Source organism: Physeter macrocephalus, chromosome 7, assembly GCF_002837175.3.
Source record: "Physeter macrocephalus isolate SW-GA chromosome 7, ASM283717v5, whole genome shotgun sequence".
NCBI classification, from domain to species: Eukaryota; Metazoa; Chordata; class Mammalia; order Artiodactyla; family Physeteridae; genus Physeter; species Physeter macrocephalus.
In genome coordinates this window covers 77,209,680-77,237,662 of record NC_041220.1, presented here as the reverse complement: position 1 = coordinate 77,237,662, position 27,983 = coordinate 77,209,680, and the positions used below count along the sequence as shown (strand labels likewise).

Here is a 27,983-nt window from a genome sequence, read left to right as displayed (position 1 = left end):
ATTTATTTATTTATTTATGGCTGCATTGGGTCCTTGTTGCTGTGCACGGGCTTTCTTTAGTTTCGGGGGCTACTCTTCGTTTTGGTGCACGGGCTTCTCATTGCAGTGGCTTCTCTTGTTGTGGAGCACGGGCGATGTGCGTGCTTCGGTAGTTGCAGCACGTGGGGTCAGTAGTTGTGGTTCATGGGCTCAGTAGTTGTGGCTCGTGGGCTCTAGAGCACAGGCTCAGTAGTTGTGGTGCACGGGCTTCGTTGCTCTGCGGCATGTGGGATCTTCCCGGATCAGGACTCGAACCCTTGTCCCTTGAATTGGCAGGCGGATTCTTAACCACTGTGCAAACAGGGAAGTCACCAGCCTTGTTTTTGTCCATTCTTCACACGAAACTTACTTCTGTTTCAGAATCTTTGAGTGTGTTGTATACTCTGCCTAAACCATTTTTCTTCCAGATTTTTTATGGTTGCCTCCTTCTCATCATTGAACTTCTTTCCCTCACTATTCTAACTAAAATAACCCTCTCCATCATACTCCCCCAACACTATTCTCTCAGTCTCTGTTTTAGTTTCTTTATTATATTTATCACTATCAGATATGATGGACTTATTCTCTATCTTCCTATACTAGGCAGTGAGATCTGTGAAGGCAGGGACTCTGTTTTGTTTACTGTTGTGCCCCAGCATCTAGAACTGTGCCAGGCATATAGTACTCGTACAATAAATATTTCTTGAATAAATTACATAAGGCAGAATATATGACGTGCTTCAATAGAAAAGTAAAGTACAATAATAAATGTGTAGCAGAGTGAGTATTCTCTGTGGGGGACCAAGGAAGGCTTTACATAGAAAGGTGACACTTGGCCAGATATACAAGAAGGTGAGTAAAGCTTGCCCAGGTTGCAGTGGAAGATGATAGCATTCCAAGGAGAGGAAAGAGCAGGAGAAGAAACACAGAAAATATAAATTCAAGGAATAGCAGAAGAACATTTGACTGAAGAAAAATATTTTCCCTGAATATGTTTTTGTTTGATTTCCTTTTGTTTTGGTGTGTTTTGAAATTAAATACATTGTTATCACTTGATGTCTTTGGTCTTTAGAGAACAGTCATGAGTTAAATTAGAGCAATAAACTTGTTGGCTTTGGCTGTTCCTTGTACTATAAGTTAAGAAGTTGCTCAAGAAATGGGAAAATTTTATTAGAGTATTTCAGTGCTGTACATTTTTATCACTTTACTTCTGGTTTTTATGTAACCAACTCAGAATTTTTCCTGAAGTAGGCAGGAAATGAATTACAAGGAAATAAACAATTAAGTTTCTGCAAAAGGACCCACATGTACTTTCGATTTCCATCTTCTCACATCTTAAACAGGAAATTCTGAGAAAAAGAATTAAATAAGTAAATCTAGTTGTTTAGAAGCATTGATAAAGGAGGTATTTTCTGGTGTGTCAAGAGTCACTTATTAGCGTCATAATGCTTCTCTGGGAAATGTTAGAGATTTTTTGTTTTTGTTTTTGTCTTATAGCCACGCTCTAGAACGACATCAGTTTTTTTTAAGGGGCCAGGAAAGGTGGTGATGGTTGCCATTTGCATGTAAGTACTGAAATATAAGCCTTTTAAAATAGAAATTTTTTAATGTATATATCCTTGAATGTATAAATTTATTACTTGGTATCTAGATAAAGATAAAGGTGCTATCTGAAAATTTTTCTCTCATTTTCACTGGCATTTATAGAAGTCTTTTTTAAAAAGTTGAATTGGCCAAAGTTATTTTTAGAGTAACTAAAGCAACCTGGGTTATAACTACTGAAGAGTACCTGCACTTTTATTTTTCTCCCACTTAACCTTGGTAGAACATAATTAATGCTTTTGCCTCTTTCTTCTTTTTTTTTTAAAAAACTTTTAATTTTATATTGGAGTATAGGCAGTTAACAATGTTGTGATGGTTTCAGGTGCAAGCAGAGTGACTCAGCCACACATATACATGTATCCATTCTCCCCTAAACTCCCCTCCCTTCCAGGCTGCCAGATAACACCGAGCAGAGTTCCCTGTGCTATACAGTAGGTTATTCATTTTAAATATAGCAGTGTGTACTCCTCTTTCTTCTTGATTCCTATTAATTTGCCTACCTTTTATCTATTTTACTGAATAATCCAATTTAGGATGTTTGAGCATTAATTCCATAATTCATTAGTTCTTTTATTTCTAAAATACATATGTTACATGTGTCAGGAATTTTGATATGGTCTGGAAATGTAAAGGTTAAATACATAATTCTTATCTTCAAGGATTGGAGGGACACTAGACTAGAATAAGTCATTTGTAATAATACAGAAAAGATAGTGGTAGTAGGGATGGAGAGTCATGGTTAGTTTCAAAAAGTATTTAGGTGGTCTGGTTAGTCATGGTGCCCAGGTTTCTGGTTTGGACAATTGGATAGATACTGCACCATCAATGAGAGAAGGAACGCTGGAAGGAAGGGGCAGGGTGGGAGTAAAGAAAATAATGAGTTCCTTTTTGAGTTTGAGTTATTTATAGGGCTCCCAAGGGGAGTTGCTCAGCAGAATTAATTCTTTTCATTAATAAAACAGAATTAACAATGAAAGCTTTTTACATTGGAGGAATGTATGTAATGTATATAAACTGCTTAGCATAGTACCTGTTACATAATGTGTACTTAATAATTATTATTGTTAGTATATATGGCTCTGAAGCTCAGGAGGGAGATCTGGATTAGAGATATAGAATCAAGAGTTATTAGTATATAGATGATAATTAAAGCCATAGGAGTAGTTAAGATCACCTGGAGAATGTGTATGTAATGTATGAGGAAGGAGAAGCTCTTCAGAGAAAACCTTGAAGAACGCTAACATTTAAGAAACGGGTAGAAGAAAAAGCATGCAGAAGAGACTGAGGAAGAGTAAAGAGAAAGGTAGGAAGAAAACCAGGAGTATTGTGGAAATCAAGGAAGACAGTGTTTTCAGAAAATAGTGGCAAATGCTTCTATGAGATTAAGGAAAATATTAAAATGTTTTCAGGAATTTAATAGCAAGAAACAGTTGATATATTGATAAAAACAATCTTATGAGTTGTTAGCGGCAGAAGCCACTGTTTAGTGGATTGAAGACTGAGTGCAAAGTGCGGAAAACTGAGACAGCAAGAGTGGTTATAATTCTTTCAAGAAATTATTTGAAATGGGGGAGAGGAGAAAAGGGTAGCTGGAAGGGGATGTACAGTTTCCTCATTTATAATATGAGGATGTAGTAACTACTACAATGTTATCATTTGTATAATAGAGTTATAATAAAACATGGTAAGTGACTATAGTATAGTGCCTAAGATAAATTATACTAGTTATTACTGTTGGAGTCTGAGCACAGCTGGCTTCCTCAGAGCTAACCATGTTTATTTTAGCATGTATGGCCTTCTCGTATGACACAGACTATTTGGTCTAGTTTTGTCTTCATCTCTGGCATCTGCCTAATTAAATAAACCGACCTTCACCAATGTCTTTCCTTTGACCCTGGCCTACTGAACAATACCAAGTGCACATAAGACACATAATTTCCTTTCTGATTCCATTTTGTTCATATGTATAACACCCTCTTTTCTCATCTTCTCAAAACGTACTTAAGTAATTTGCTGGCACGTATCGTGCCTCTTTCATTTAAATATTTAATGAAACCATAATCTGTATTCTTCAAATTTGTACTCCTGTTGCCTGAAACATAGTAAATCTTAAAGGCTAGGGATTCTTTCTAATTTACTTTGAACAGAATCTTGTGTGCGTGTGTGTGTGTGTGTGTGTGTGTGTGTGTGTGTGTATATGTGTATAAATGTTTTTATGTATGTATGTGTGTATGTGTGTATGCTGAGAATCTTGTGTGCGTGTGTGTGTGTGTGTGTGTGTGTGTGTGTGTGTGTATAAATTAAGTAAGCTTTTGATGAGAATTTTTATTTAAACCTATATGCTAAGTTATTTTCTCTTTGTCTCCTAGCAATGGATTAAACTGTTTCTTCAAATTTCTTGCCTGGATTTATACGGGTTCAGCAAGTATGTTCTCAGAAGCTATACACTCTTTATCTGATACTTGTAATCAGGTGAGGGGTAAAAGCTTCTTTCTTATCAAAGTAACATTTTTTTTGAGGCTTTAGTCTAAAAGTTGACATATTTAAAAACGTAATGATTCCTATAGTTGGGTTGTAGAAGAAAATGAAAGTTGTTTTACTTTTGAATGATGATGTACATAGAAATATGACATAGTATTTGAAAGCAGGTTGGTACGCTTTAAAAACTTTTAATAATCAAATATGAAGTGTAAGATTATCAGTCACAGAGGCTATTGCAGAAGAGATTCTTATATTTTGTAGAAATTTGGTCTGTGAATATTAGTTCTTATAACTGTAAGAGCTGGTGGATTTAAGTGTTTTGAATAAAGATATAAAATAGTCACATGTGATTGATGAATTATAATGATTTTCACCTTAGACTAGTATTTTGATTTTGAATACTACAAATCTAAGCCTTTTTTAAGAACACAACATTTCTACTTGTATATCATTTCACATTTTAAAGAATGTGGCCTGTTAAGGAGAAAAGCTTTTTAGTATTTCTTTCTTTCTTTCTTTCTTTATACTCCTGTTATGTAAGAACAGATTTGGGAGAACTTACAATAAAAGACACAGGTATAATAAGAATATTTAAGACAAAGTTAAAAATAATAATAAAATGGTAAGAAGCAGGGAGAACGATCTTAATAAAATTAAACCTGAGAACTCATGTAACTCTGTCAAATGGATTAAAACGTTTTGTAAAAGTAAGGAAAGAATACAGGCATTTGCTATTAGTACTAACAATCATTCTCTTGAATTAAATTTTTATACTCAGTAAATATTTAAAACTACTATTATATAATATTTTGCCTGTTGAGTGGGGGGAGAGGAGGGTGGGAGAGATATGACACACAGTACCTATTTTGTTGAAAGCTTATGTGAACATAAGAAAGTTAAAATGTGAAAATATTTGTACATTTGGCCAAGGAGATATGTACATATTATTAATTTTAGTATTAGTTGTTATTTAAAACATTGTAGACAATTTTTAAAAATTAATTTATTTTATTTTTGGCTGCGTTGGGTCTTTGTTGCTGCCCATGGGCTTTCTCTAGTTATGGAGAGCAGGGGCTACTCTTCGCTGCGGTGCACAGGCTTCTCATTTGTAGTGGCTTCTCTTTTGGCACTAGGTGCACAGGCTTCATTAGTTGTGGCAGATGGGCTTAGTTGCTTTGCGGCATGTGGAATCTTTCTGGACCAGGTCTTGTACCCGTGTCCCCTGCATTGGCAGGCGGATTCTTAACCACTGTGCCACCAGGGAAGCCCTGAATACAATTTTTAAGTGTCTGTACTCTGAAATACTATTTAGGGATTTAAAAGTATGTGGTAGATAGCTATGTACTGATCTGAAGTAATAACCATGATATGAATAAAAATATCAAGTTGCAAAACATTATGTACAGAACTTATGTTTCTAGCCGTGATGGACTAATGGGGATTGGACTTAGTCTTTTGCTATAAACAGCTAAAAAACTAGACAAAATATGTTAAACAATATTTTCAAACATTGGACAATAGCAATGCAAGACCATGTTCCCTGAGGAAGGGGAACAGGTGAATTGAACTCTGATTTCTCTGGTGTTTTGCTTGGAGGCACATTTGGGATAGTGGAGCAGGGTGGGAGACCCATCATTGAGTTGAGAAGGTAGAAATTAGAGTTAATGAGTCTGAAGTGGCTAGAAATTACAAAGCTACAGAAGTCTACATAGGGTTTTCCTTGAGTTGAATCTTTGCTGAGTGTTAGTTTACACATGTGTAGGGTAAAGCTCCATGAGACCAGGCAAAGAACCAGCAGGGAGCGATAAGCTGAGTAATTCCCAGAGTTCACAACGGGCTTGGATTAATTAAGTTCTGATGTTCTGAGATAGAGAGTCCTGATTGATTACCTAGGCCAATAAAAGGCTCAGACCTTAGTAGTAGGGCTAAATTATCTTAGTTGTAAAGACTATTCTAGAACAGGGGTCCCCAACCCCCAGGCTGCGGACCAGTACCGATCCTCGGCCTGTTAGGAACCGGGCCGCACAGCAGGAGGTGAGCAGCGAGCTAGCATCTGCTGCTTCCCATCGCTCGCATCACTGCCTGAACCATCCCCACCCCACCCCTCACCGCCCTGTCCGTGGAAAAATTGTCTTGCACGAAACTGGTCCCTGCTGCCAAAACGGTTGGCAACTGCTGTTCTAGAACCTTTCTAACAAAGCTCTAAGGGATCACACTGATTTACAAGTAACTTAATTACCTGTGAGAACAAAGCCCCACCTGCTATTATAAGGAAGACAAAATCCAGACACACAGTATAACAGTCACAATGTCAGCATCTAATAAAACAATTTTTAGACAACTATGAAGCAGAAAGTCTGACTCACAACCAGGAGAAAAATTAGTCAATAGAAAGACTCAATTGACATATGATAGAATTACCGGAAAGGGTAAGTGGCTATTATAACTACGTTCATGTATTGAAAAGAAAATATAAACATCATGAAAAGAGAAATGGAAGATACAAAGAAGAATCAAATGGAACTTTTAGAGCTGAAAAATATATCTGATATGAAAACTCCACTATATAGAATTAACAGCAGATTAGACGTCATGGAAAAAATGATCAGTGAACTCAAATATATGGCAGTAGAAAACATTCGTACTAAAACTAGAGTGAAAAGAGACTAAAAAAGATGAAGGGAGCCTTAGACCTGTGGGACATTATCAAGAGAATTCTATCCAACATTTAACAAAGAAATAATACCAGTAGTACACAGACTTTCAAATATAGAGTAGAAGGAAACACTTTTCAACTCCTCTAGTAAGGCTATACCTGATACCAAAACCTTAAAGTTATTCCAAGAAAAAGAATACCAGTATCTCTCATGAACATAGATGCAAAAATCCTTAAGATATAATCACATTGAATCTAGCAGTACACAAAAATGATAATACATCATAATCAAGTGAGTATTATTCCAAGAAGCAAGGTTAGTTTAACATTCAAAATCAATAGAAGGTTAATATACAAAAGTCAGTTGCAGGGGCTTCCCTGGTAGGGCAGTGGTTAAGAATCCGCCTGCCGGGCTTCCCTGGTGGCGCAGTGGTTGCGGGTCCGCCTGCCGATGCAGGGGACACGGGTTCGTGCCCTGGTCTGGGAAGATCCCACATGCCGCGGAGCGCCTGGGCCTGTGAGCCATGGCCGCTGAGCCTGTGCATCCGGAGCCCGTGCTCCGCAATGGGAGAGGCCACAACAGTGAGAGGCCCGCATACCGCAAAAAAAAAAAAAAAAAAAAAGAATCCGCCTGCCAATGCAGGAGACACGAGTTTGAGCCCTGGTCCAGGAAGATCCCACATGGTACGGAGCAACTAAGCCCGTGCGCCACAACTACTGAGCCTGTGCTCTAGAGCCTGCGAGCCACAGCTACTGAGGCCCGCGCGCCTAGAGCCTATGCTCCACAACAGGAGAAGCCACCATGATGAGAAGCCGGCACACCGCAACAAAGAGTAGCCCCCGCTCACCGCAACTAGAGAAAGCCACGCACAGCAACAAAGACCCAACACAGCCAAAAATAAGTAAATAAATAAATTTATTTTTTTAAAAAATCAATTGCATTTCTACTATCAGGAAACAAATGGAGAGTGAAATTTTTAATAAATTCCATTTATGATATTAAATACTTAGGAGTAAATTTAACAAAAAATGTGTAAGACTTTAACACTGAAATATTAAAATGTAACTATGGGAAATTAAAGATGACCTAAGGAAGTGGAGAGAGATACCATGATCATGGATTTGATAACTGCATTAATATGTCAAATTTCCCTAAATTAATCTATAGATTTCATATAATCCAGCAGATTCTTTTGTAGAAATTGACAAACTGATTAAATTCTAAAATTTATATGGAGGGACTTTCCTGGCGGTCCAGTGGTTAAGACTCCACTCTTCCACTGCAGAAGGTGTGGGTTTGATCCCTGATTGGGGAACTAAAATCCCGCATGCCACATGGTGTGGCCAAAATAATAATAAAAATAAAATTTATATGGAAATATAAAGAACCTGGAATATTCAAAGCAATCTAAAAAAAATGAAAGAAATTTGGAGGACTTTAAGACTTATTTCAGAGCACAGTAATTAAGACAGTGCGGTATTGGCACAAGGACTGACAGACCAGTGGAACAGAATTAGAGGGTCCAGCAACAGACCCTCAGTTACATAGTCAATTGATTTTTGACCAAGGCACCAAAGCAATTCAGTGAAGAAAAGAAACTCTTCAACAAACGGTATGGGAAAGATTGGATATCCACATGGATAAAAAAACAAAGGACCTTGATTCCAACTCATGCCGTGTACAAATTTAAGGTGGGTCATAGACCCAAACGTACAAGGTAAAACTATGAAAATACTAGAAGGAAACCTAGGAGAATATCTTCTAAGCCTTTGGGTAGGCAGAGATTTCTTAAACAGAACACAGAAACAAAACCATAAAATAAAAAAATTTACAAATTAAACTTCATCAAAATTAAATACTCTTACTTATTGAAGGACACTTTTTTTTTGGCTGCGTTGGGGCTTTGTTGCTGCACATGGGCTTTCTCTAGTTGCAGCGAGCAGGGACTACTCTTCATAGCGGTGCACGGGCTTCTCATTGCAGTGGCTTCTCATCACGGAGCACAGGCTCTAGGTGCGCAGGCTTCAGTAGTTGCAGTGCATGGGCCCAGTAGTTATGGCACACGGGCCCAGCCGCTCCACGGCATGTGGGATCTTCTCAGACCAGGGCTTGAACCTGTGTCCCCTGCATTGGCAGATGGATTCTTAACCACTGCGCCACCAGGGAAGTCCCTGAAGAATACTTTTAAGGCAATAAATAAGCAAGCTGCTCATAGGGAGAAAATATTCACAAATCATATAATCTGACAAAGGACTGGTATCCAGGATAAATAAAGAACTTGTATAACTCAATATTAAAAAGACAGTCCAATTTTTTTAAGAAGCTGAAGACTTAGAAAGGTACTTCACAATGATATCTGAATGTGGTTGATGGACACAGAAAAAGGTGCTCAACACTGTTAATCATCAGGAAATGTATATTGTAACCCCAACAAGACATCTCTATACATCCACTATTATGGCTAAAATTTAAGAGCCTGATAATCAAATATTGGTGAAGATGTAAAGCACCCAGACTTTTTAGACACTACTGGTGGAGTATAAAATGTTACAGCCACTCTTAAATTTGTCAGTTCCTTGTAAACATATGCCTACTGTTTGACTTAGCAATTCCACTCCTAAGTATTTACCCAAGAGTAATGGGAACAAATGTCCAAAAAGACTTGTATAAGAATGTTTCTAGCACCATAAAGGTGCTATAATGGGCAAAAAACTGGAGTCAACCCAAGTGTCCATCAACAGTGGGATAAACAAGTTGTTGTATAGTCATACAATACAATATTATCTAGAAATAAAAAGAAATACTTATCCGTAAGTAGCATATATGCATCTCTAACAGTATGTTGAATAAAAGAAGGCGAATGCAAAAGAGTAGTTACTGTGTGATTCCATTTATATTAAGTTCTAGAATAGAACTTTGGCTTTAATCTTTGGGAGAGAACAGGATTAGTGATAGTCTATGATATCTTATTTTTATAAGAAGAACTAATAAATAATGGCCCATAATCAACTTATGAAACATTGGATATCTCACACTTCATTGCACAGCCAACCTGAATATTAAGTATTTTAAAAATAATTGAACACTCATTGACTATTATGTAAACATTATAAACACAGATACATATATATAGTGTGAATTGATAATGAATATTTCAGTTTTAATATACAGATTTTAAAATTATATGTTCTTAATTTACTCTCATTCTCTTAGTTTAATTCACTGAAAAGCCATTATCTGTGTTTTAGGTAGTTTTGACTCTCTTTTCCTTTGGAATCCAGTAGAAAAAAATTTGTAATATTCTGTGTATTTAGGATTGGATTTCTGATATCAAAACTTAAAAGTCAGTGTATATTTGTTTTAGTCTTTTTTTTTTTTGGCCGTGCCGCAAGGCATGTATCGTAGTTCTCCGACCAGGGATCGAACCCACGGCCCCTGCATTGGAAGTGTGGAGTCTTAACCACTGGAACTGCCAGGGAAGTCCCTGAATGGACTAGCCATTTGCAAGGTGGTATAATCCCCATGTATTTTACAAGAGGGAATGTTTCTATAAATGCCCAGTAACCTACAGAGGAACTTCATCCATGAAGAATTTGGTAATCTTGAAGCCTTACCTATTTGATTATTTGATACAATACTGAAAAAAATGCAAAAACCCCAGCTTAGTCGAAAAAAATCACATAGGGTATTCACTCAGGCTTTGTATTTTTATTAAATAAATAATTCTAATAAGGTAATCTTTTTCAGATTTCTAAATTTACATCAAATTAAGAGAAAGGATACTAAGTGCAAGCATAATATTGAGCGGTACCAGTGGATAACTCTTTTTAACAAAAGATACAATCAAAAAAACAACCAGAAATAAAAGGAAGAAAAGATGAAGGCAAGGGAGGAAGGAAGGAGAGAAGGGTGGTAAAGACCAGGATTAAAGACTTGCATTTTTGTTATATTTACTTTAGACTTTTTTTCCCTAGAGAAATAAAATTTTAGTTATAACTATTCTTCCATTTTTATTTCTTCCTTCACACCCCAGATAGTCACTGCTATATATACATTGATGTATATACTTCATGTGCATGGTTTTGCAGTTTTACTAGAAATGTAAATGTATCATGTCCATATACAGTTTGTACTCACTTTTACTGTCTTTGGGACTTCCCTGGTGGTCCAGTGGTTGAGACTTTGCCTTCCAATGCAGGTGGTGCAGGTTCGGTCCCTGGTCGGGAAACTAAGATCCCACATGCCTTGCAGCCAAAAAACCAAAACATAAAACAGAAGCAATATTGTAACATATTCAATAAAAACTTTAAAAAAATGGTCCACATCAAAACAAAACAAAACAGAAAACTTTTACTGTCTTTTATTTGTTCAGCTATACAAGTTATTCTTCCTGTAAAAAATCAGATATTACAGACCACCCTAAACCTACTTCTCTCCTCAGAGGTATAAAGAGTTAAATGTGAGCTCTTTCAGACCTTTTCCTGTGCTTTACATTACATGTCATTTACAAAAACTACAAAACACAAGTTCTTTTGTATTGTACGTACCGTTCCTAAACTTGCTTTTTTCCCATCCACTGAATGGTGTGTCTAGGAGCTTTCACCATGTCAGTACAGAGAGCTCTAGCCCCTTTTACACTGTTGTAGAAATAATTTATGGTTTGGTTATACCATGATTTATTTTGCCACTCCCCATTGAAGGAGTATTAGGTTGCTTTCACATTTTACATCATTATTCAGTGTTGTTTTGAACCCCTTTTGGTTCATCTTTATTTCTCTATGGTAAGTACTGGAAACAAGAATTGCTGGGCTATTGGACATACACATGTTAAGTACTTCTTTGTCATTGTCAGGTTGTGCCCTCCAGACTGGCTTATTATATTCCCTATCTTGCTAATGATTATTTACCTTCTTTTCTCCATAGGCCTTACTAGCATTGGGCATCAGTAAGTCTGTTCAAACACCAGATCCTACTCATCCGTAAGGACGTTGTCTTTATTTTGTTTTCATTTGTTTTGGCAGCAAGTAGTTGAATTATAGAAATCTCTTGCAGTTTATAGACCTGCAGTTTTGTGTTAAAGATTTGGTCATTTCTTCTGCTGTTGTATCTAAAATGTAGGACTCAACCTCTGTGTCAAAGTAAATTCAAGATATAATTTGAAAATGAGGTTCAAATTATTTTTATGCTTTGTAACATAGCAAAGAGATCCTGTCCTCTTTGTATTTGATAGTTAATAACAAAGCATGTGTTTTGATCTTAGAGTTCTGTTTTATTTGGTCAAAGGAGATATATATATATTTCACATTTGGACTAATAGGCCACTCAATCTAAAATTTTAGTGATAATTTCTATTAAATTCATGCTTAATGTATTTTAATCCCCCTGTTGTGATTTGGAAATAGGATTCTATTAATATTTCAAAATTACTTATTTGTAAAATGAGTATGCTCTTTAGGATATATTATTTTGAATTATATTAGTTATTTGATACAAAGACTTTTTTTCTGTTGCTTCTACTAACATAACCAGGTAAAATTTTTGAATTCCACATGTATTATTTTTTTTTAACAAGCTTCAGTAGTAGAATTTGAGCAGTCAAATTTGCCTTAAGGCAAAAAAAAATACACTTTTATTTCCATAAAGGAACCTGCCTCTGTGCTTTATATAAATGCCTTTCTTTACTTGAAAGCCAGGCACTCCTGTTTTCTTATAAATAATAGCATATTATTGAATATCCTATAACTATCAGTAAGCTCGTACAGAGAACAGCTAGCTTTCTAGTCTGCTAATTACACATGATTATAGTATTTTACTATGTCAAGAAAAGATTTTTTTCCTGACCAGTTTTATATACCCAAAATTTAAAAACAGGGTAAAATTTAAAAGTTTTAGGTTGTAAAGATTTCTTCTTAAGATATTTTCAACAATCTACTTTAGTGCTGCCCAATAGAATTTTCTACAATAATAGAAACATTTATTTATATCTGTTCATTGTGATAGTCACTAGCTGCATGTGGCTGTTGAGCACTTGAAATGTGGCTAGTGCGACTGAAGAACTGTATTAAAATTTTATCTAGTTTTAATTAATTTAAATTTAAATAGTCTTATGTAGCTAGCGACTTACATTGGACAGTGCAGATCTACATACTTAAAAATTTTAATAAGACTCTCCAAATTCCTTGAAAACACATAAAATGAAAGTAATGCCATTTAATTTAGATCTTAATTTACCTTAACTTAAATAAATATATCTCCTTTCTTACTTTGGGGGGGAAACTTTAGAAGAATATAAATTGTTCTAAATCAAGCTGATAGAACACCGTCACATCTATAAACTGATAATTTCCTATGGCAAGATAACATATTTGCAAAAAGAATTCAAAAAGCAATTTTAATTCAGAACTCTTGTTTAAATTTGCATCTGCTAGAAGGGTGCCGTAGAGTTTGGGTTTGGGAATAAATTTTCCAGAAAATATTTTTATTAATGAATGATTCTTTTCCTCTTGTAGTATCCCATATTTTTAAATTTCTTACTACTCAGTATTTTATTGGTACATACAGTAATACAGAATAATGCACACATTGACCAAAAGACTTTTAAAAAAAACTGAGATTTAACAACAAAAATTACCATAAAAACACCCAGAAAACTGAAGCTCTTAGTCTTTTAATGATAGTAATTAGTGGCACTTCCCTGGCGGTCCAGTGGTTAAGACTGCACTTCCACTGCAGGGGGCGATCCCTGGTCTGGGTTCGATCCCTGGTCTGGGAACTAAGGTCCCACATGCTGCTCGGTGCAGCCAAAAAAAAAAAAAGATAGTAGTTAGTTACTGTGTGTTACACTATACAGAACCAGCAAAAAGTATCTAGCATCAAATTATAAGTAATATAAATTGTAGGAAATATAAATTATAGAAGACAAATATTCAATTAGAAGCTACATTACAAGGAAATATAAATGTTACCATCTTCATTAAACATCTGAATGCATTTAAAAAATCAATCTTACCTGCATTTGTGTTACATGAGTAAAGTTGCTCTAGTAAATCAAAGCAAATTATATGAAAGAGGGATTAGAAAATACCTGAATTAAATCATATTCACTCTTTTTATATAGTTTCAAAGATCTTGCAGTTTTTTCCACTTTATATATATATTGATTTTCTGGTTAGATTTGAGTTTGCACTTACGTTTTACTTAAATATAAAATCATAACATCGTGATGTTATAAGAAGTTTTTTTTTTCATTGACCTATTAAACATATTTTGAGAGGAAATCATTTGTATTTCTTGTAAACTATATTATCTTTTTTATTTTTCAGGTATGGATTTTCAAATATGCGCTATATTGCTTCACTAATTAGTGGTGTTGGTATTTTCATGATGGGTGCAGGATTGTCTTGGTACCATGGAGTCATGGGATTGCTTAATCCTCAACCAATAGAATCTCTTCTATGGGTAATCTTCTCCCCTCCTCCCCCCTCAGTTTTGAAGTAATATGAAATAGTGATTAAGTACAGTAGAATGCCTTTGTCATATTGATGTTAAAGAATGGGACTAAATATACCTTCTTGACTGTAATATAGGGTTATGTATCTGTAGTTGTGTTTTTTAGACTGTGACTGGACATGACCTCTAAATCCATATGATTCAGTGATGTTGAGTAAGAGTATCTCTGTAGGCACAGTTGTTAAACACTTCCTTCGTCCTTGGTTAAAATTTTGGGCAATTCTGTTAATTTCTGCTGTTACTTTTGAAAAGCAAGAAGACCTCTATTCACTTTTAGTCCCAAGAATAAATGTCCTATCAGTAGTTAAAATAACAATTCCTTTGTAACAGTCATATGTTAGAATTTTATTTAAAGTTAAACCTTCTCCTTTCCCTCATTCTGGTAGGAAGCCTACATTGAGAGAATGGGAGTGTGGTTCCCTTCTGTATTTTTTCACTTAAGGGCTTCTCTTCTTCTCTGCCACTCCATAGGTTGCCTCTGGCAGCACCGAAGGTAGAGATAGGGGACAGAAAGGTACTACTTTACAGGCACCAACGTCATCTTGCGCTGGTTTCCACTGGCCTTTGTAGATACTTAAAGCTGTCTTCTTTTCCTCTCATGGGAACTTCTTGGAGATTACTCTGCTTGGCAGCTCTGATTGTGGCTCCCTTGACAAGTGCAAATTGGGCATGTGGCACCCCTGTCAGCTTCTGTTTCTCACAGTGTAGTTCCAGACTCTTTTTGCTGATGTTGCCAGTAAGATTCAGTGGAAAGAGCCTAGAATTGAGTTAGGAAAACCTGTATTCTAGTTCTTATTCTGATACCATTTCTGTTTACTCAAGCAAGCCACACAGTCTTGGAAATCTCAGTTTCCTTAACAGAATTAGAAGAGTGTTGGACTGGGTTCAAAATTTTTAAACCTCTGTTTCAGGGAAGCCTAGGGTTCTGAAAAGGTAATATTGAAAATTCTATAGATGTTTGATTTGAATTTCACTTAAAATTTTAAAAAATTTGTGTTAATTCTTTCTATATATCTTGGATTAAAGCTATTCTCGGTATCTTTATCTAATTCAAGAGTGTCTGGGATTGTAAGGAAAGTGGTGTTATCTTCCTCCCCCAAATTGTTTACCTTTTATAACTGCTTATCTTTCTGAATGAGGACTGAGGAAGGATTCTCTTGGTGCTGGGGAAACAAACAAAATCGAAAGTTACTGGGTATGGTTGTGTATCTTACTGAATCTGGTATCCACAACCCTAGATTTCAAATGCTTGTGTTCATTTTGAAGTTCAAATTTTTTTTTTTTTTTACTAATTAAGTAATTCTTTTATATCATGAATTTAACTTTAGTCATGGTATAACATTCTACGCGGGGGGGGGGTGCGTGTGTGTATTACTTTTTCAAGTATTAAAAAATGAGATGGCCATCAAATTTTTAACTTTTAATTGTTTCTTCTTATGAAGATCCCATCTATCTCATTGTCCTCATTTGAGCTGTTTCCCATCAAAATCCTTATCTGGCTAGGATTTGAATTTATGTTTCCATCTTAAATATTAAGTTTATGCACGAACTGTTGTAATTCTTTAGTGAGATATCAACTTATGCTTTATTTTTATATTTCCTAGGCATATTGTATTTTAGCAGGATCATTAGTATCTGAAGGAGGTATGTATTGTCACAGAATCTTTCTATTCTTAATTTAGTAATATATATTCAGCAGTCTATTTTTATAGATTGCTAAGTTCTCTTGATGAAAGAAAGCTGTGGAAATAGGGATATAAGTTTTATCTTCTTTGAGGGAAGAAATTCTTTGTGTAATGTACTATGGTTGTTCCTATAAGATGGGGAAAGTTTGAAAAAGCTTTTTATCTTGTTCTTGAATATCATATCATTTGAAATGGAGTATAAAAACATAACTATATACTGAGGTTTTTCTTTTTTTGGAAAGTAAAAAACATTTTTTTTTTTTATACAGCAGGTTCTTATTAGTTATCTATTTTATACATATTAGTGTATATATGTCAATCCCAATCTCCCAATTCATCACACCACCACCCCACCCCCTGCTTCCCTGTTTTGGTGTCCATATGTTTGTTCTCTACATCTGTCTCTGTTTCTGCCTTGCAAACCTGTTCATCTGTACCATTTTTCTAGATTCCACATGTATGCGTTAATAAACGATATTTTTCTCTTTCTGACTTAACTTCACTCTGTATGACAGTCTCTAGGTCCATGGAGTATAAAAACATAACTAACTATATACTGAGTTTTTAAAAATCAGGTTTTAGTAACATTTATCACGGAGGACTGTCTTTTTGCAGTACAAATATTTTAATGTTTCTGAAGGTTTCAGACATAGCAGTATTATGACAGAGAAGTGCTAATGTCATGTATGAAACTGCCTAATTCACTGCTGTACTCATAGTATGTTTAATTCTAAAACATTGTCATTTTTTGTGCATCATCCTTTCATCTTTGGCAGCCTTATAAAATGGCGATAGCACCACCTGCCTCAAAAGGTTGGGAGGATCAAAGTGATTATGCTAGTGTGCTGCCTGCCAGCTAGTAGCTGTCTAATAAATTAAGGCTGTTGTGGTGTAATGATACTTAAATTATTGTGGTTTAGAAATATGGGATTCATTATATCATAATGATTAGTTGGGGTCTTGAAAATGACTGGTTTAATATAGAACTTTTCCTTCTTGACAGCCCTTAGCATTAAAGTGTTTTGCCTATTTATTTATCTTTTGAGATGCCATCTTTAAAGTTTGGAGGCATGAAGTTTCTTCCTTGCTGATATGAATGCTTTTCTTTCAGCAACACTTCTTGTTGCTGTAAATGAGCTTCGTAGGAGTGCTCGGGCCAAAGGAATGTCACTTTACAAGTATGGTATGTATTTTAGAAACCTAGGTGTATTATTTCTCTTCTTTATTTCCTTAAAATTGCCTAGTGCTATTATTGCTTTGTTCCATATAGATGTGTACAAAATATATCTCAGTGGCTTCCCTATGTGGCTCTTACTTATATATCAGCTCTTTTAAAAAGAGACATGTAGTATAACTTGAACAGCAGTACTTTATATTTGGATTTAACTTATGTGAACTACAGTATTTCTGTGTATGTTTACATAACTTGAGCAAGTAATTTGACTTTAAATATCAGTTATTGTTAACATTTAAACCAAGAAATTATATTGAACAGGGTTTTAAAAATCAGGATCGCATACATTTTTTAATCTTAATTTTTTTTTTTTTTTTTTTTTTTTTTTTGGCTGCACTGCACGGCTTGAGGCATCTCAGTTCCCTGACTGGGGAATGAACCCTAGTCACAGCAGTGAAAGCCTGTAATCCTAACCACTAGGCCACTAGGGAACTCCTTCTTAATTTTAATTTTAATTAAATTAAATTAATGGATACTTATTAAAATGTTATCTGATAGTATCAAATTAAGATTTCAAGTTTCTTTTCTTGTCTCTACCCCAATGATTAAGTAATGGAAAGTCGTGATCCTAGTACAAATGTTATATTATTGGAGGATACTGCAGCAGTGTTGGGAGTGACAATAGCAGCCACTTGTATGGGCCTTACTTCTATAACAGGTAAATATTTCTCAAATTACAGGTGGTTTATTTGTGCTACTAAAATAATTCTCTAATATGTGGGAATTTTCCTTTATATCATTGAATAATTTTAAACCAATAGATTGTTAAATGTGAATTTCATACTAACCATTTGTTTGTATAAGACAAATAAGATGGTAAAAGTGTTCAGATTTTTGAATTAGAAATTTCTCTTAGTTAGAAATAAAGAAGGCTGCTAATAGAGCATTTCTGTAACGCTCTAAGCCTTTCTAGCTGTGACTTAATAAGTTACACAACTACGCAGAGCTTTAAATTCTTTACCTATAAAGATATTAATAATATTTGTCCTAGTGACCTTACAGGTTTAAGATAATATATGAGAGAGAACTTTAATAAACTCTAAAGTTCAAAATAAATATACATTGTAGCTCTTGTCCGTTTGTCTTTTTCTACTATTAGTACCAATAATAACTGCTGTTGCTTTCCTGTTTCCTTGATTCTTTAGTTGCTTCCATCCTCATTTTGGTAGCTAGATAAATGTTTTGAAGGCCAATACAGCACAGGCGGATAAGAAGACAAAAACCATTTTATTTTTATTTTCTAAAACAAAGGAACCATTTGGTATGAAAAGACTCAATTTCTGAGGTTGGAATTCTCTTGAAATGGTACTACCATTCTTACCTGTTTGTCCTAGTGTATTTTAAATAATTTTAGGTGATGAGCTTCCACAGTTCTGCACTATTTCTTAAAATAGCCTGAAATATGAATAGGTCTTTCTCGTTTTTTTTTTTTTTGCGGTACGCGGGCCTCTCACTGTTGTGGAGCACAGGCTCCAGACACACAGGCTCAGCGGTCATGGCTCACGGGCCCAGCCGTTCCACTGCATGTGGGATCCTCCCGGACCGGGGCACGAACCCACATCCCCTGCATCGGCAGGCGGACTCTCAACCACTGTGCCACCAGGGAAGCCCGGTCTTTTCTCATTTTGAATGTATATTTTAAGACTAAACCAGCATTCTCTGATGTTCACTGTGATCCAAAATATTTCTAATTGTTTTGATCGTTTTTCTGGTTGACCTTACCATTTTAGACATTTTTTTTAGACCTAAATTATTACTTAGCAAAATTTTAGGCTTAAGGAAAGTGTGACTTGATAGGTAAGTTGACTTTTAATAGATTCTTTTTTTTACATAGTATTATAAACCAGTCAAATCAAGCTTATAAAAAGTTTTGTTTCAAGAAAGTTTCACATTAATTTTTATTTAATTATTTAAATTGTCATTTAAATTAAATAACATGCCAAGAAATAAATAAAATATTTTCCAGCTAATAATTCTGTGATTTCTGTAAGATTATTAATAGATGTATATTTTAAAATAAAAATAATTAAATTTGGATTTCTAAAGAGCAATATTTGATTTTGAACTCTGTAATTACAAACTTGCTAGTGGATTATGTTTTACAAGTGGATATATTTTTACACTTTAGTAATACAAAATAAGTCATTCAGTTTTTAGTGTTATATTTTGACTAAATGTTAATGAAACTAATGTAAATTGAGATTTTTTTTTAGTAAAACAAATGTATATTTTATCAAGCATTAAGAGAGTTAAATTTAATATTGACGTTTGATCTTTGGAATAAAAAGACTTTCATTATAAAAGCCTTGTGTGTAAAATTTATTATAAAGATTTAAAGTATAATATTTATTTATGTCTGTTATATAAATATTAACCTATGCATTCATAGATAATAAATCAACTCTTCTCATTGGTTCTGGAAGAGAATAAAGCCCTAATAACCTAAGGCAAACTTTAGAATCAGAATCATCTGGCAGGATTGGGAAGGCACAGAATGCTAGACCCACCCCCACCCCACCCCCACCCCCAGATTTCTGATGTAGAAGGTCTTGAGCGAGACCCCGAGAATTTGCATTACTACCGTGTTCTTGAGTGATGCTGACGCTGCTGGTCAAAGGACTACACTTTGAGAACCACTGCTCTGAGGTAGCCATTAGAGGCAAGGAATTAACTTCCTTTTTTTTTTTTTTAAATCTAGAATGGTACTAGCTGTGTATCATTCTTGGTTGAATGAGATAAGAGTGCCTCATATAATTTTTTGTATGGCTTAGTTCTTTCACAGAATCTTTGTAAGAATAAGACACAAAAATGGTTATTTCTTTTAGCTTTTGAATTTACAATTATTTTGTCAACTTGGGATAGGAAAAGTGCTGCTGATATATCAAAAAGAAATGGACTCTTTATTGTATTATTAGTATGTCTCTAATTTGAAAATGCTCTGAACCCTCACCCATGTGACCAGGTGCAAGAAACAGATCATAAGTAATTAAACTGCATAGGATAATAAAACTGTTAGGAGAAAGTCATTAAAGGAATTAGAAATGAATTTCCAGTCCCTTGATTTACTGATTCTGGTTCTTTGCTCACTAAAGCTCATTGAAATAATAGAAAATGTTAATTTACTGACTTCTTTTGTGCTTTTATTTAGGCAATCCACTGTATGACAGCCTAGGTTCTTTGGGTGTGGGCACCTTATTAGGTGTGGTCTCAGCATTCCTCATCTACACTAACACAGAAGCACTCTTAGGGCGATCCATCCAGCCAGAACAAGTACAACGGCTTACTGAACTCCTGGAGAACGACCCATCAGTAAGGTCAGCTTATTCCAGTGATGCTGTTAAGGTTTACAAAAACATATTAAGAAATAGAAATGCTTGTTTTGTAAATACTTCCAGAAGAGGTTTTGAATTCCTAGCCTTTTTGATCTTATTACTTTGCAGCATTGCAACCTTACAAGAAAGCACGTGAAAGCATGTAAGAAACTCCCTAAGTTTCCTTTTAAATTCTGTATATCTTTAATTTTTAGAATAAGGAACAGTTAGATGATGTAATGGGAACAGAAGTTTGCAAAGTATTTGCCCCTTTAATGTGGAACCACTTATATGAAACCTTCATATTTATATTTACCTTATATTTGTATTATAATTACAAATTGAATATATTAAACTTAAGATTTTTATTCATGGGGATATGATTACCAAATTGAATATAATTTATACTTTTTTTGAAAATAGACTTCTTGTTTTAGATTATATTAAATGTTTTTTCCATATAATCTTTAAATGATATAAAAATAAAGAATTGAAGAGTTAGGAGGTAATCAGAAGAGATGCAGAGTTCTAATAGGACTTCTTAGTGAACTTCAGCAGCAGTGTAGTTTCAGAGTGAAGGGGAAGGAACAGTCCTTTAAAATCCTGCTTTTGGGGACTTCCCTGGCAGTCCAGTGGTTAAGACTTCACCCTGGTTGGGGAGCTAAGATCCCACATGCCTCGCAGCCAAAAAACCAAAACATAAAACAAAGCAGTATTGTAACAAATTCAATAAAGACTTTAAAAATGGTCCACGTCCAAAAAAAAAAAAAAATCCTGATTTTCTACTACTTACCTACATACGCGTATATTAAACTTTAAAATAAGAATGTATTTTTCTTAATTAAAATCTTTAAGTTAAATCTCTTAAGAATGACCTCTAGGACTTCCCTGGTGGCACAGTGGTTAAGAATCCACCTGCCAATGCAGGGGACACGGGTTCAAGCCCTGGTCCAGGAAGATCCCACATGCCGCGGAGCAGCTAAGCCCGTGAGGCACAACTACTGAGCCCACGTGCCACAACTACTGAAGCCCATGCGCCTAGAGCCCGTGCTCTGCAACAAGAGAAGCCACTGCAATGGGAAGCACGCGCACTGCAACGAAGAGTAGCCCCCGCTCACAACTAGAGAAAGTCCGTGTGCAGCAAGGAAGACCCAACACAGCCAAAAATAAATAAATAAATAAATTAATTAATTTTAAAAAAAAGAATGACCTCTATATCTTCATCAGTAGAACAAATGAGTATGTGAGTAGTAGATTTATATTCTAAGCTCTATATGTTTACTCTTAAGAAGTAGTTACCTACCAGATCAAGATTTGAAGTTGAGCATTCTTAGAATCAATATTAGGCTTAGTAACTTAATGTGAGATACTCCATATTAATATCCTTCCCTTGTGATGTCTTTGTCTGATTTTGTTATCAAGGTAATACTGACCTTATAGAATGAATTGGGAAATGTTTCCTCCTCTTCTGTTTTTTTAGAAGAGTTTATAAAGAATTGTTATTATTTCTTCTTTAAATGTTTGGTAGAATTCAGCAGTGATGCCATCTGGGCATGGGCTTTTCTGCATGGTTAGTTTTTTGATTACTCATTCTATCTCTTGTTATTAGTTTATTCAGATTATCTATTTCTTCTTGTGTCAGTTTCAGTAGTTTGTGTCTTTCTAGAAATTTGTCCATTACTTCTAAGTTATCTAATTTGTTGGTGTACAGCTGTTCCTAGTATTCCTTTGTAATCCTTTTTATTCCTTTAGGTTTGGTACTAATGTCTCCTCTTTCATTTCTGATTCTGGTAATTTGAGTGTTCTTTCTTTTTTCTCTTGGTCAGTCCAGCTAAAGATTTGTCAATTTTCTTGGTCTTTTCAGAGAACTAGCTTTTGGTTTAATTGATTTTCTTTGTTTTTCTCTTCTCTGTTTCATGAGTTCCTGCTCTAATCTGTATTATTTCCTTCCTTCTGCTTGCTTTAGGTTTAGTTTGCTCTTTTTCCAGTGTCTTAAGATGGTAGGTTAAGTTTTTTATTTGATATCCATCTTCTTTTTTAATACAGGCTTTTACACTTATAAACATCCTTCTAAGCCCTGCTTTCACTGCATCCTATAAATTTTAGTATGTTGTGTCTTCATTTTCATTCACTTCAAAATATTTTCTTTTCTTTAACATCTTTATTGGAGTATAATTGCTTTACAATGGTGTGTTAATTTCTGCTTTACAACAAAGTGAATCAGTTATACATATACATATGTTCCCATATCTCTTCCCTCTTGCATCTCCCTCCCTCCCACCCTCCTTATCCCACCCCTCTAGGTGGTCACAAAAATATTTTCTAATTTCACTTTAGATTTCTCCTTTGGCCATTGGTTAATTAGGGGTGTGTTGTTTAATTCCACATATTTGTGAGTTTCTCAAATGTCTTTGTTACTTCTTATTTCATTCCATTGTGGTTGCCAAACATTCTTTTTATTTCTGTCATTTTAAATTTACTGAGGTTTGTTTTATGGCCTAGCATATGATCTATTTTGGATAATGTTCCATGTGTACTTGAGAATAATGTATATTCTTCTGTTGTATGGAGCATTGTGTCTGTTAGATTTTATAGTGCTCACGTTTTCTAGTTCCCTGTTGATCTTCTTGCCTGGTTGTTCTATCCATTATAGAAAGTAGGATGTTAAAGTCTCCTGCTGTTATTGTTGAATTGCCTATTTCTCCTTTCATTTCTATCAGTTTTTGCTTCGTGTATTTTGGTACCCATTTGCTAGGTATATGTGTGTTTATAATTTTGCATGTATTGTTTATAATTAAAGTCTAAAAAAAGAACTGTAAATGGAAAGGCTCACTGTGACAAATTTGAAATTTTCTGGAATAGTGATGATCTGTAGATTAAATTGTTGGAAAAAATAAATGTTAGTATTCCAGAAAGTTCATACAGTTTTTTAATCAGTGTATTAGTTATCTATATTGCTCTGTGACAAATTACCTCAAAACTTTGTGATTTAAAACAACATTTATTACCTCGCAGCCTCTGTGGGTCAGGAATCTGGGCATGGTTTACCTAGGTCTCTACCTTAGGGTTTCTCATAGACTGCAATCAAGGTGTGGCTGGGACTATAGTCATCTCCTGGGGAAGGATCAGCTTCTAAGCTTTCTCATGTAATTATCAACAGGATTTAGTTCCTTGCCATGTGGGACTGTCCAACATGGTAGCTTGCTTAATCAAAGTGTGCAGATTGAGAAGACAATAGATATTGAGTGTAAACATGATAAAAGTCACAGGTTCGTCATCTAATCTTGGAAATGACATCTCATCATTTTGCCATGTTCTGTTGGTTAGGAGCAAATCGCTAAGTCTAGCCCACAGTTGAAGGAGAGAGGGTTGCACGAGGGCCTGAACACAGGAGGGGGTTGGGGGGGGTCATTGGGAACCATGATAGAAGCTGACTATCACAGTTTTCTGTTTGCAGTTAGTTATGTATAAGAACATAAGGAAGAAGTATATCAGAACATTTTTATTAACTGCTAACTAAGTATTAGTCAAATCATGAGTATTTTAAATCTTTTGTTAAGACTGAGTTAGATATATTTCTTTTTAATGAATAAATTATATAACCTATTACCAATCTGGACAAGTTCTATTTCAATCTGGGCATACATAACTTTATAAAATCATTAATTCTTATTTTCATCTATACTTCTTTATTCATATAGATAAAGAATTTTAGACTCAGTATTTAGTAACTTGCTTAAGATCTCTCAGAAATTAGAGTCAGATGTTTTAAGAGTACTTGGAGTCTCACTCAGGCTTGTTTTCCTGGTAGGATATCTCTATGTCAGAATGTTTATAATTTTCTTATGTATCCTCTAAAGAAAAGATATTATAATGATTACTCTAGAAAGAAAGGAATTGCTCAGTAGTTTTCTGGAGAAAATTGATTCCTGAGGATTAGGGCAGGAGGTATGGAAAAGCAATTATGCTTGAGCATCTGCTTCCTTTTCTGGAAGGCAGAATGGTATAATGGAAAGACCAGTAGGTTTGAGTATCTAAAGATCTGGGGGTGAGTCCTGGCTCTCCTGTTGCCTAGATGAGTTACCTTAGGCAGGTCACTTATGCCCCTCTGGGATTGTTTTATCTGTAAAGATGCCATCTTAATCTACTTCATGAATGTCATTGATTAAATGCCTGCTGTGTAATTGGTAGCATATTAAACATTTTATATATGTTGGTTCATTATTCCCCACATCAGTCCCATTAGGTAGTTATTATTAACCTCATGCTAATGGAGTACTTCACAGAGTTGTATGAAGACTTTTAAAGAAGCTATTGAAAAAAGGAAAAAAGGATTATAAGATAAAATGACAACATTGTAGAAAAGCAATTTAGAGTTGATTTTTTAATCCACAAACTATGTAGTTCATATATATACAAATTACCATAAAATAGTATTTATTGTTTACACCTTCGTATGGCATTATGCAAAAAGAGCTAAATGAACATTTGTTTGGAAAATGATAGGTGGTGCTTAATGGCGAACACTCTGAAAGTCATCTTAGTCCATTTGTCATCACTGGTAGTAAAAAACAAGAATTCTAGACTTTTTGCCATTAAAATGTATGTCTGTGTATATAAATTTGTATGTATTGTTATTGGTTGCAGGGCAATTCATGATGTTAAAGCCACAGATCTAGGATTAGGGAAAGTAAGATTTAAGGCAGAAGTAGATTTCGATGGACGAGTTGTTACGAGATCATATTTGGAAAAACAAGATTTTGACCAAATGCTACAAGTAAGTTAAAGTATTTATTGATTTCTTCTTATATAGCCAAGGGTTATAAAAATTACTTCCTAAGTAAATAAAAGAAAACTTTTTCTTTTATAAGTCTTAAAAGTCACTTCAGGTTTCAGCTGATTCAGAGGAGACAGTAGAAGAGGTAACTTATTATTAAAGTGCTTGTTGTGTGCCAGGCGTTTTATATATGTTACTTTATTTACTGTCAACAACCTGTGAGGTAAAGAAATAATATTTTCATTTTTATATATAGGCCAATTGAGACACAGAAAGATTAAGTAACTTGCCTAAAATTGCAGAGCCATCATCTGGAATCAGATGTGAATTCAGATCTCTCTGACTCCAGAATCCATGCTTTTTTTATTAAGAGTACTTTAAAAGAAAATTTATACAGGATAATATAATGAACAGAGCAGAGGCTACCACTTGCCTTTGTCGAATATTAACATTTTACTGTGCTGTACTCGCTTAAGATCTTAAAAAAAGAAAGAAATCATTACAAAAATATTACAGCCCTTGTTTCTCCTTATAGATCCCATTCTCTTTTCTCCATCCCCAGAACTCACAATTATCTTGAATTTAGTACCTGTCATTTCCATTAAGTTTTTTATACTTTTCAACATATTTTTCTTAGTGTAATATGTAACATTTTAGATGTTTAAAAATTGGTATAAATTGTATCATATCATATGGTTTCCTCTATAATTTGCTAAACAGCATGTTTTTGAGATTCCTCCTCCATGTTAATATATATACCTCTAATTAATTTACTTGCTATTTAATAGTGCATCTTACTAACTGCTTATCCAGCCCCTACTTCACGGACAATTATATTGTTTCAAGTATTAAACTATTGGAAACAGTGCCACAGTGGCATTCTTATACATGTTTCCTTGTTTTCATGTGCAGGAATTTCTTTAGGGCATTACAGAGCCAGATTTAAAGTATAGGTGGGCCATTGGATGAACATATCTTCAACTTCCTTAGATATTGGCAAATTGTTCTCCAAAGTGTGTCAGTTTAACTCCCACCATCATGTATCAGAGTTCTATTGCTTCACATTTTCGCTAGATTGTATTGACAGTTTTGAAATTTTTATCATTATGATAGATATGAAATAGTATCCTGTTGATTTAATTTATATTTCCCTGGTAGTAGTGAGGTTAATAAACATAGAAATTTATTGACCATTGGGATTTCCTGTACTTGATTCTTTGTTCGTTTAATTTCTGTTATTCTGACAGATTTATAAATGTTTTATTTTTAATATGCTGGATACTAATCCTTCTTCAGTTGTGTGTATGCAGATAACTTTCTAGTTTATAATTTATCATTCCACTTTGTTGTTGTACAGAAGACTTAATGTAGTTTTTAATTTTATGTCAAATTTGTAATCTTTTTCTCTATACTTTTTATTATCTTTCTTGAGGAACCCTTCTGTATCCCATTATCATAAAAATATTGTTTTTCTTCTAAAAATTTTAAGGTTTGTTATTTACCCTTAGGTTTTCAGTCCACTTAGAATTATTCGTTTAATGGTCTGAGGTAGGGATTTAGTGTTTTTTTCCTATAAAAAAATAACTTCCCCAGCACTATTTATTGATTAGTCTGTTCTTTTCCCACTGATTTTGCAGTGCTACCTCTGTAGACCGTTGTACTCAATTTTTTCTCAAATTGAGGTTTTTTTTGAAATATGTGGTCTGTTGCCTATAGCTTGAAAGTTTTTCATTTTTCATTAAACTTAACGGTGTTGGTTATAATTTTTAAAAGAAATTATCAATGTACCACTGTGACTTTTTTAAGAATCTCTTTCATTTTTCTGCTATTGTTTTCTTTATAGGAAATTCAAGAAGTGAAGACTCCTGAAGAGCTAGAGACCTTTATGCTTAAACATGGAGAAAATATTATTGATACTTTAGGAGCTGAAGTAGATAGACTTGAGAAGGAACTGAAAGTAAGATATATTCATAATAATAATATAATACAGTGTCAGCTACTTTTTGAGTACTTATCTGTGTCAGGCACTATGCTAATTGCATCAGTTGTATACTTTTATTTTCTCAGTAACCCCATGATGTATCAGTAGTTATGGGCGAGAAAATGATTGGGTAAGAGAAGTCGGATAATATACTCAAGCTATTATAGGACTTGGGATTTGAACCTTTGCTGTTCAATTTCAAATTCCATACTTTTAACCACTATTCTATACTGCTTGCTTAGTTTCTAAAATAATCAACGTTTTTCTTCTTGTTTGTTTGTCTTTAAATAAGAAGCGTTTCTAACATTTCTAGAGAAAGGTAAAAGGGAAACTTCAGACTCTGTTCTAAAGTTAAAAAGGAGTGTGACCTTAAACATATACATACATACTGCTTTAGCCCGTCTGACATTATTTTATATTTTCTGTTTGTTTCTGTTCAGTTGGAGATCATTACAACCTGTTGGTTTTTTACTGAAATATTACCTAACCAGACTGCCTTTAAAAAAGTGTCAGTGCTCTCAAATTGTCATTTATTGACATTTGAATTCTAATTGTTTGCAATGAAGAAGACTTGTAAATGATCTTTAACGTTTATAACTTGTTGAAGGCAATGTATTTTCTTTAGCTGATGTTGATTTTTGTTTAGTTTTGTTAATAATTGAAGAGAGGGGCTTCCCTGGTGGCGCAGTGGTTGAGAGTCCGCCTGCCGATGCAGGGGACATGGGTTC

The 27,983-nt window shown here is 34.6% G+C and overlaps 1 protein-coding gene across 1 annotated transcript in view; it reads left to right on the top strand.

The window, feature by feature from the left end:
- The window catches only part of SLC30A9 (solute carrier family 30 member 9), a 76,267-nt gene that overhangs the window by 38,083 nt on the left and 10,201 nt on the right, over positions 1-27,983 (top strand). The window contains exons 8-17 of the mRNA XM_007125176.3: positions 1,516-1,583; positions 3,990-4,092; positions 11,682-11,737; positions 14,081-14,216; positions 15,872-15,911; positions 17,064-17,135; positions 17,737-17,844; positions 20,335-20,500; positions 25,145-25,274; positions 27,118-27,231. Coding sequence (XP_007125238.1) covers positions 1,516-1,583; positions 3,990-4,092; positions 11,682-11,737; positions 14,081-14,216; positions 15,872-15,911; positions 17,064-17,135; positions 17,737-17,844; positions 20,335-20,500; positions 25,145-25,274; positions 27,118-27,231 — 993 coding nt within the window. The remainder of the gene's footprint in view (positions 1-1,515; positions 1,584-3,989; positions 4,093-11,681; positions 11,738-14,080; positions 14,217-15,871; positions 15,912-17,063; positions 17,136-17,736; positions 17,845-20,334; positions 20,501-25,144; positions 25,275-27,117; positions 27,232-27,983) is intronic.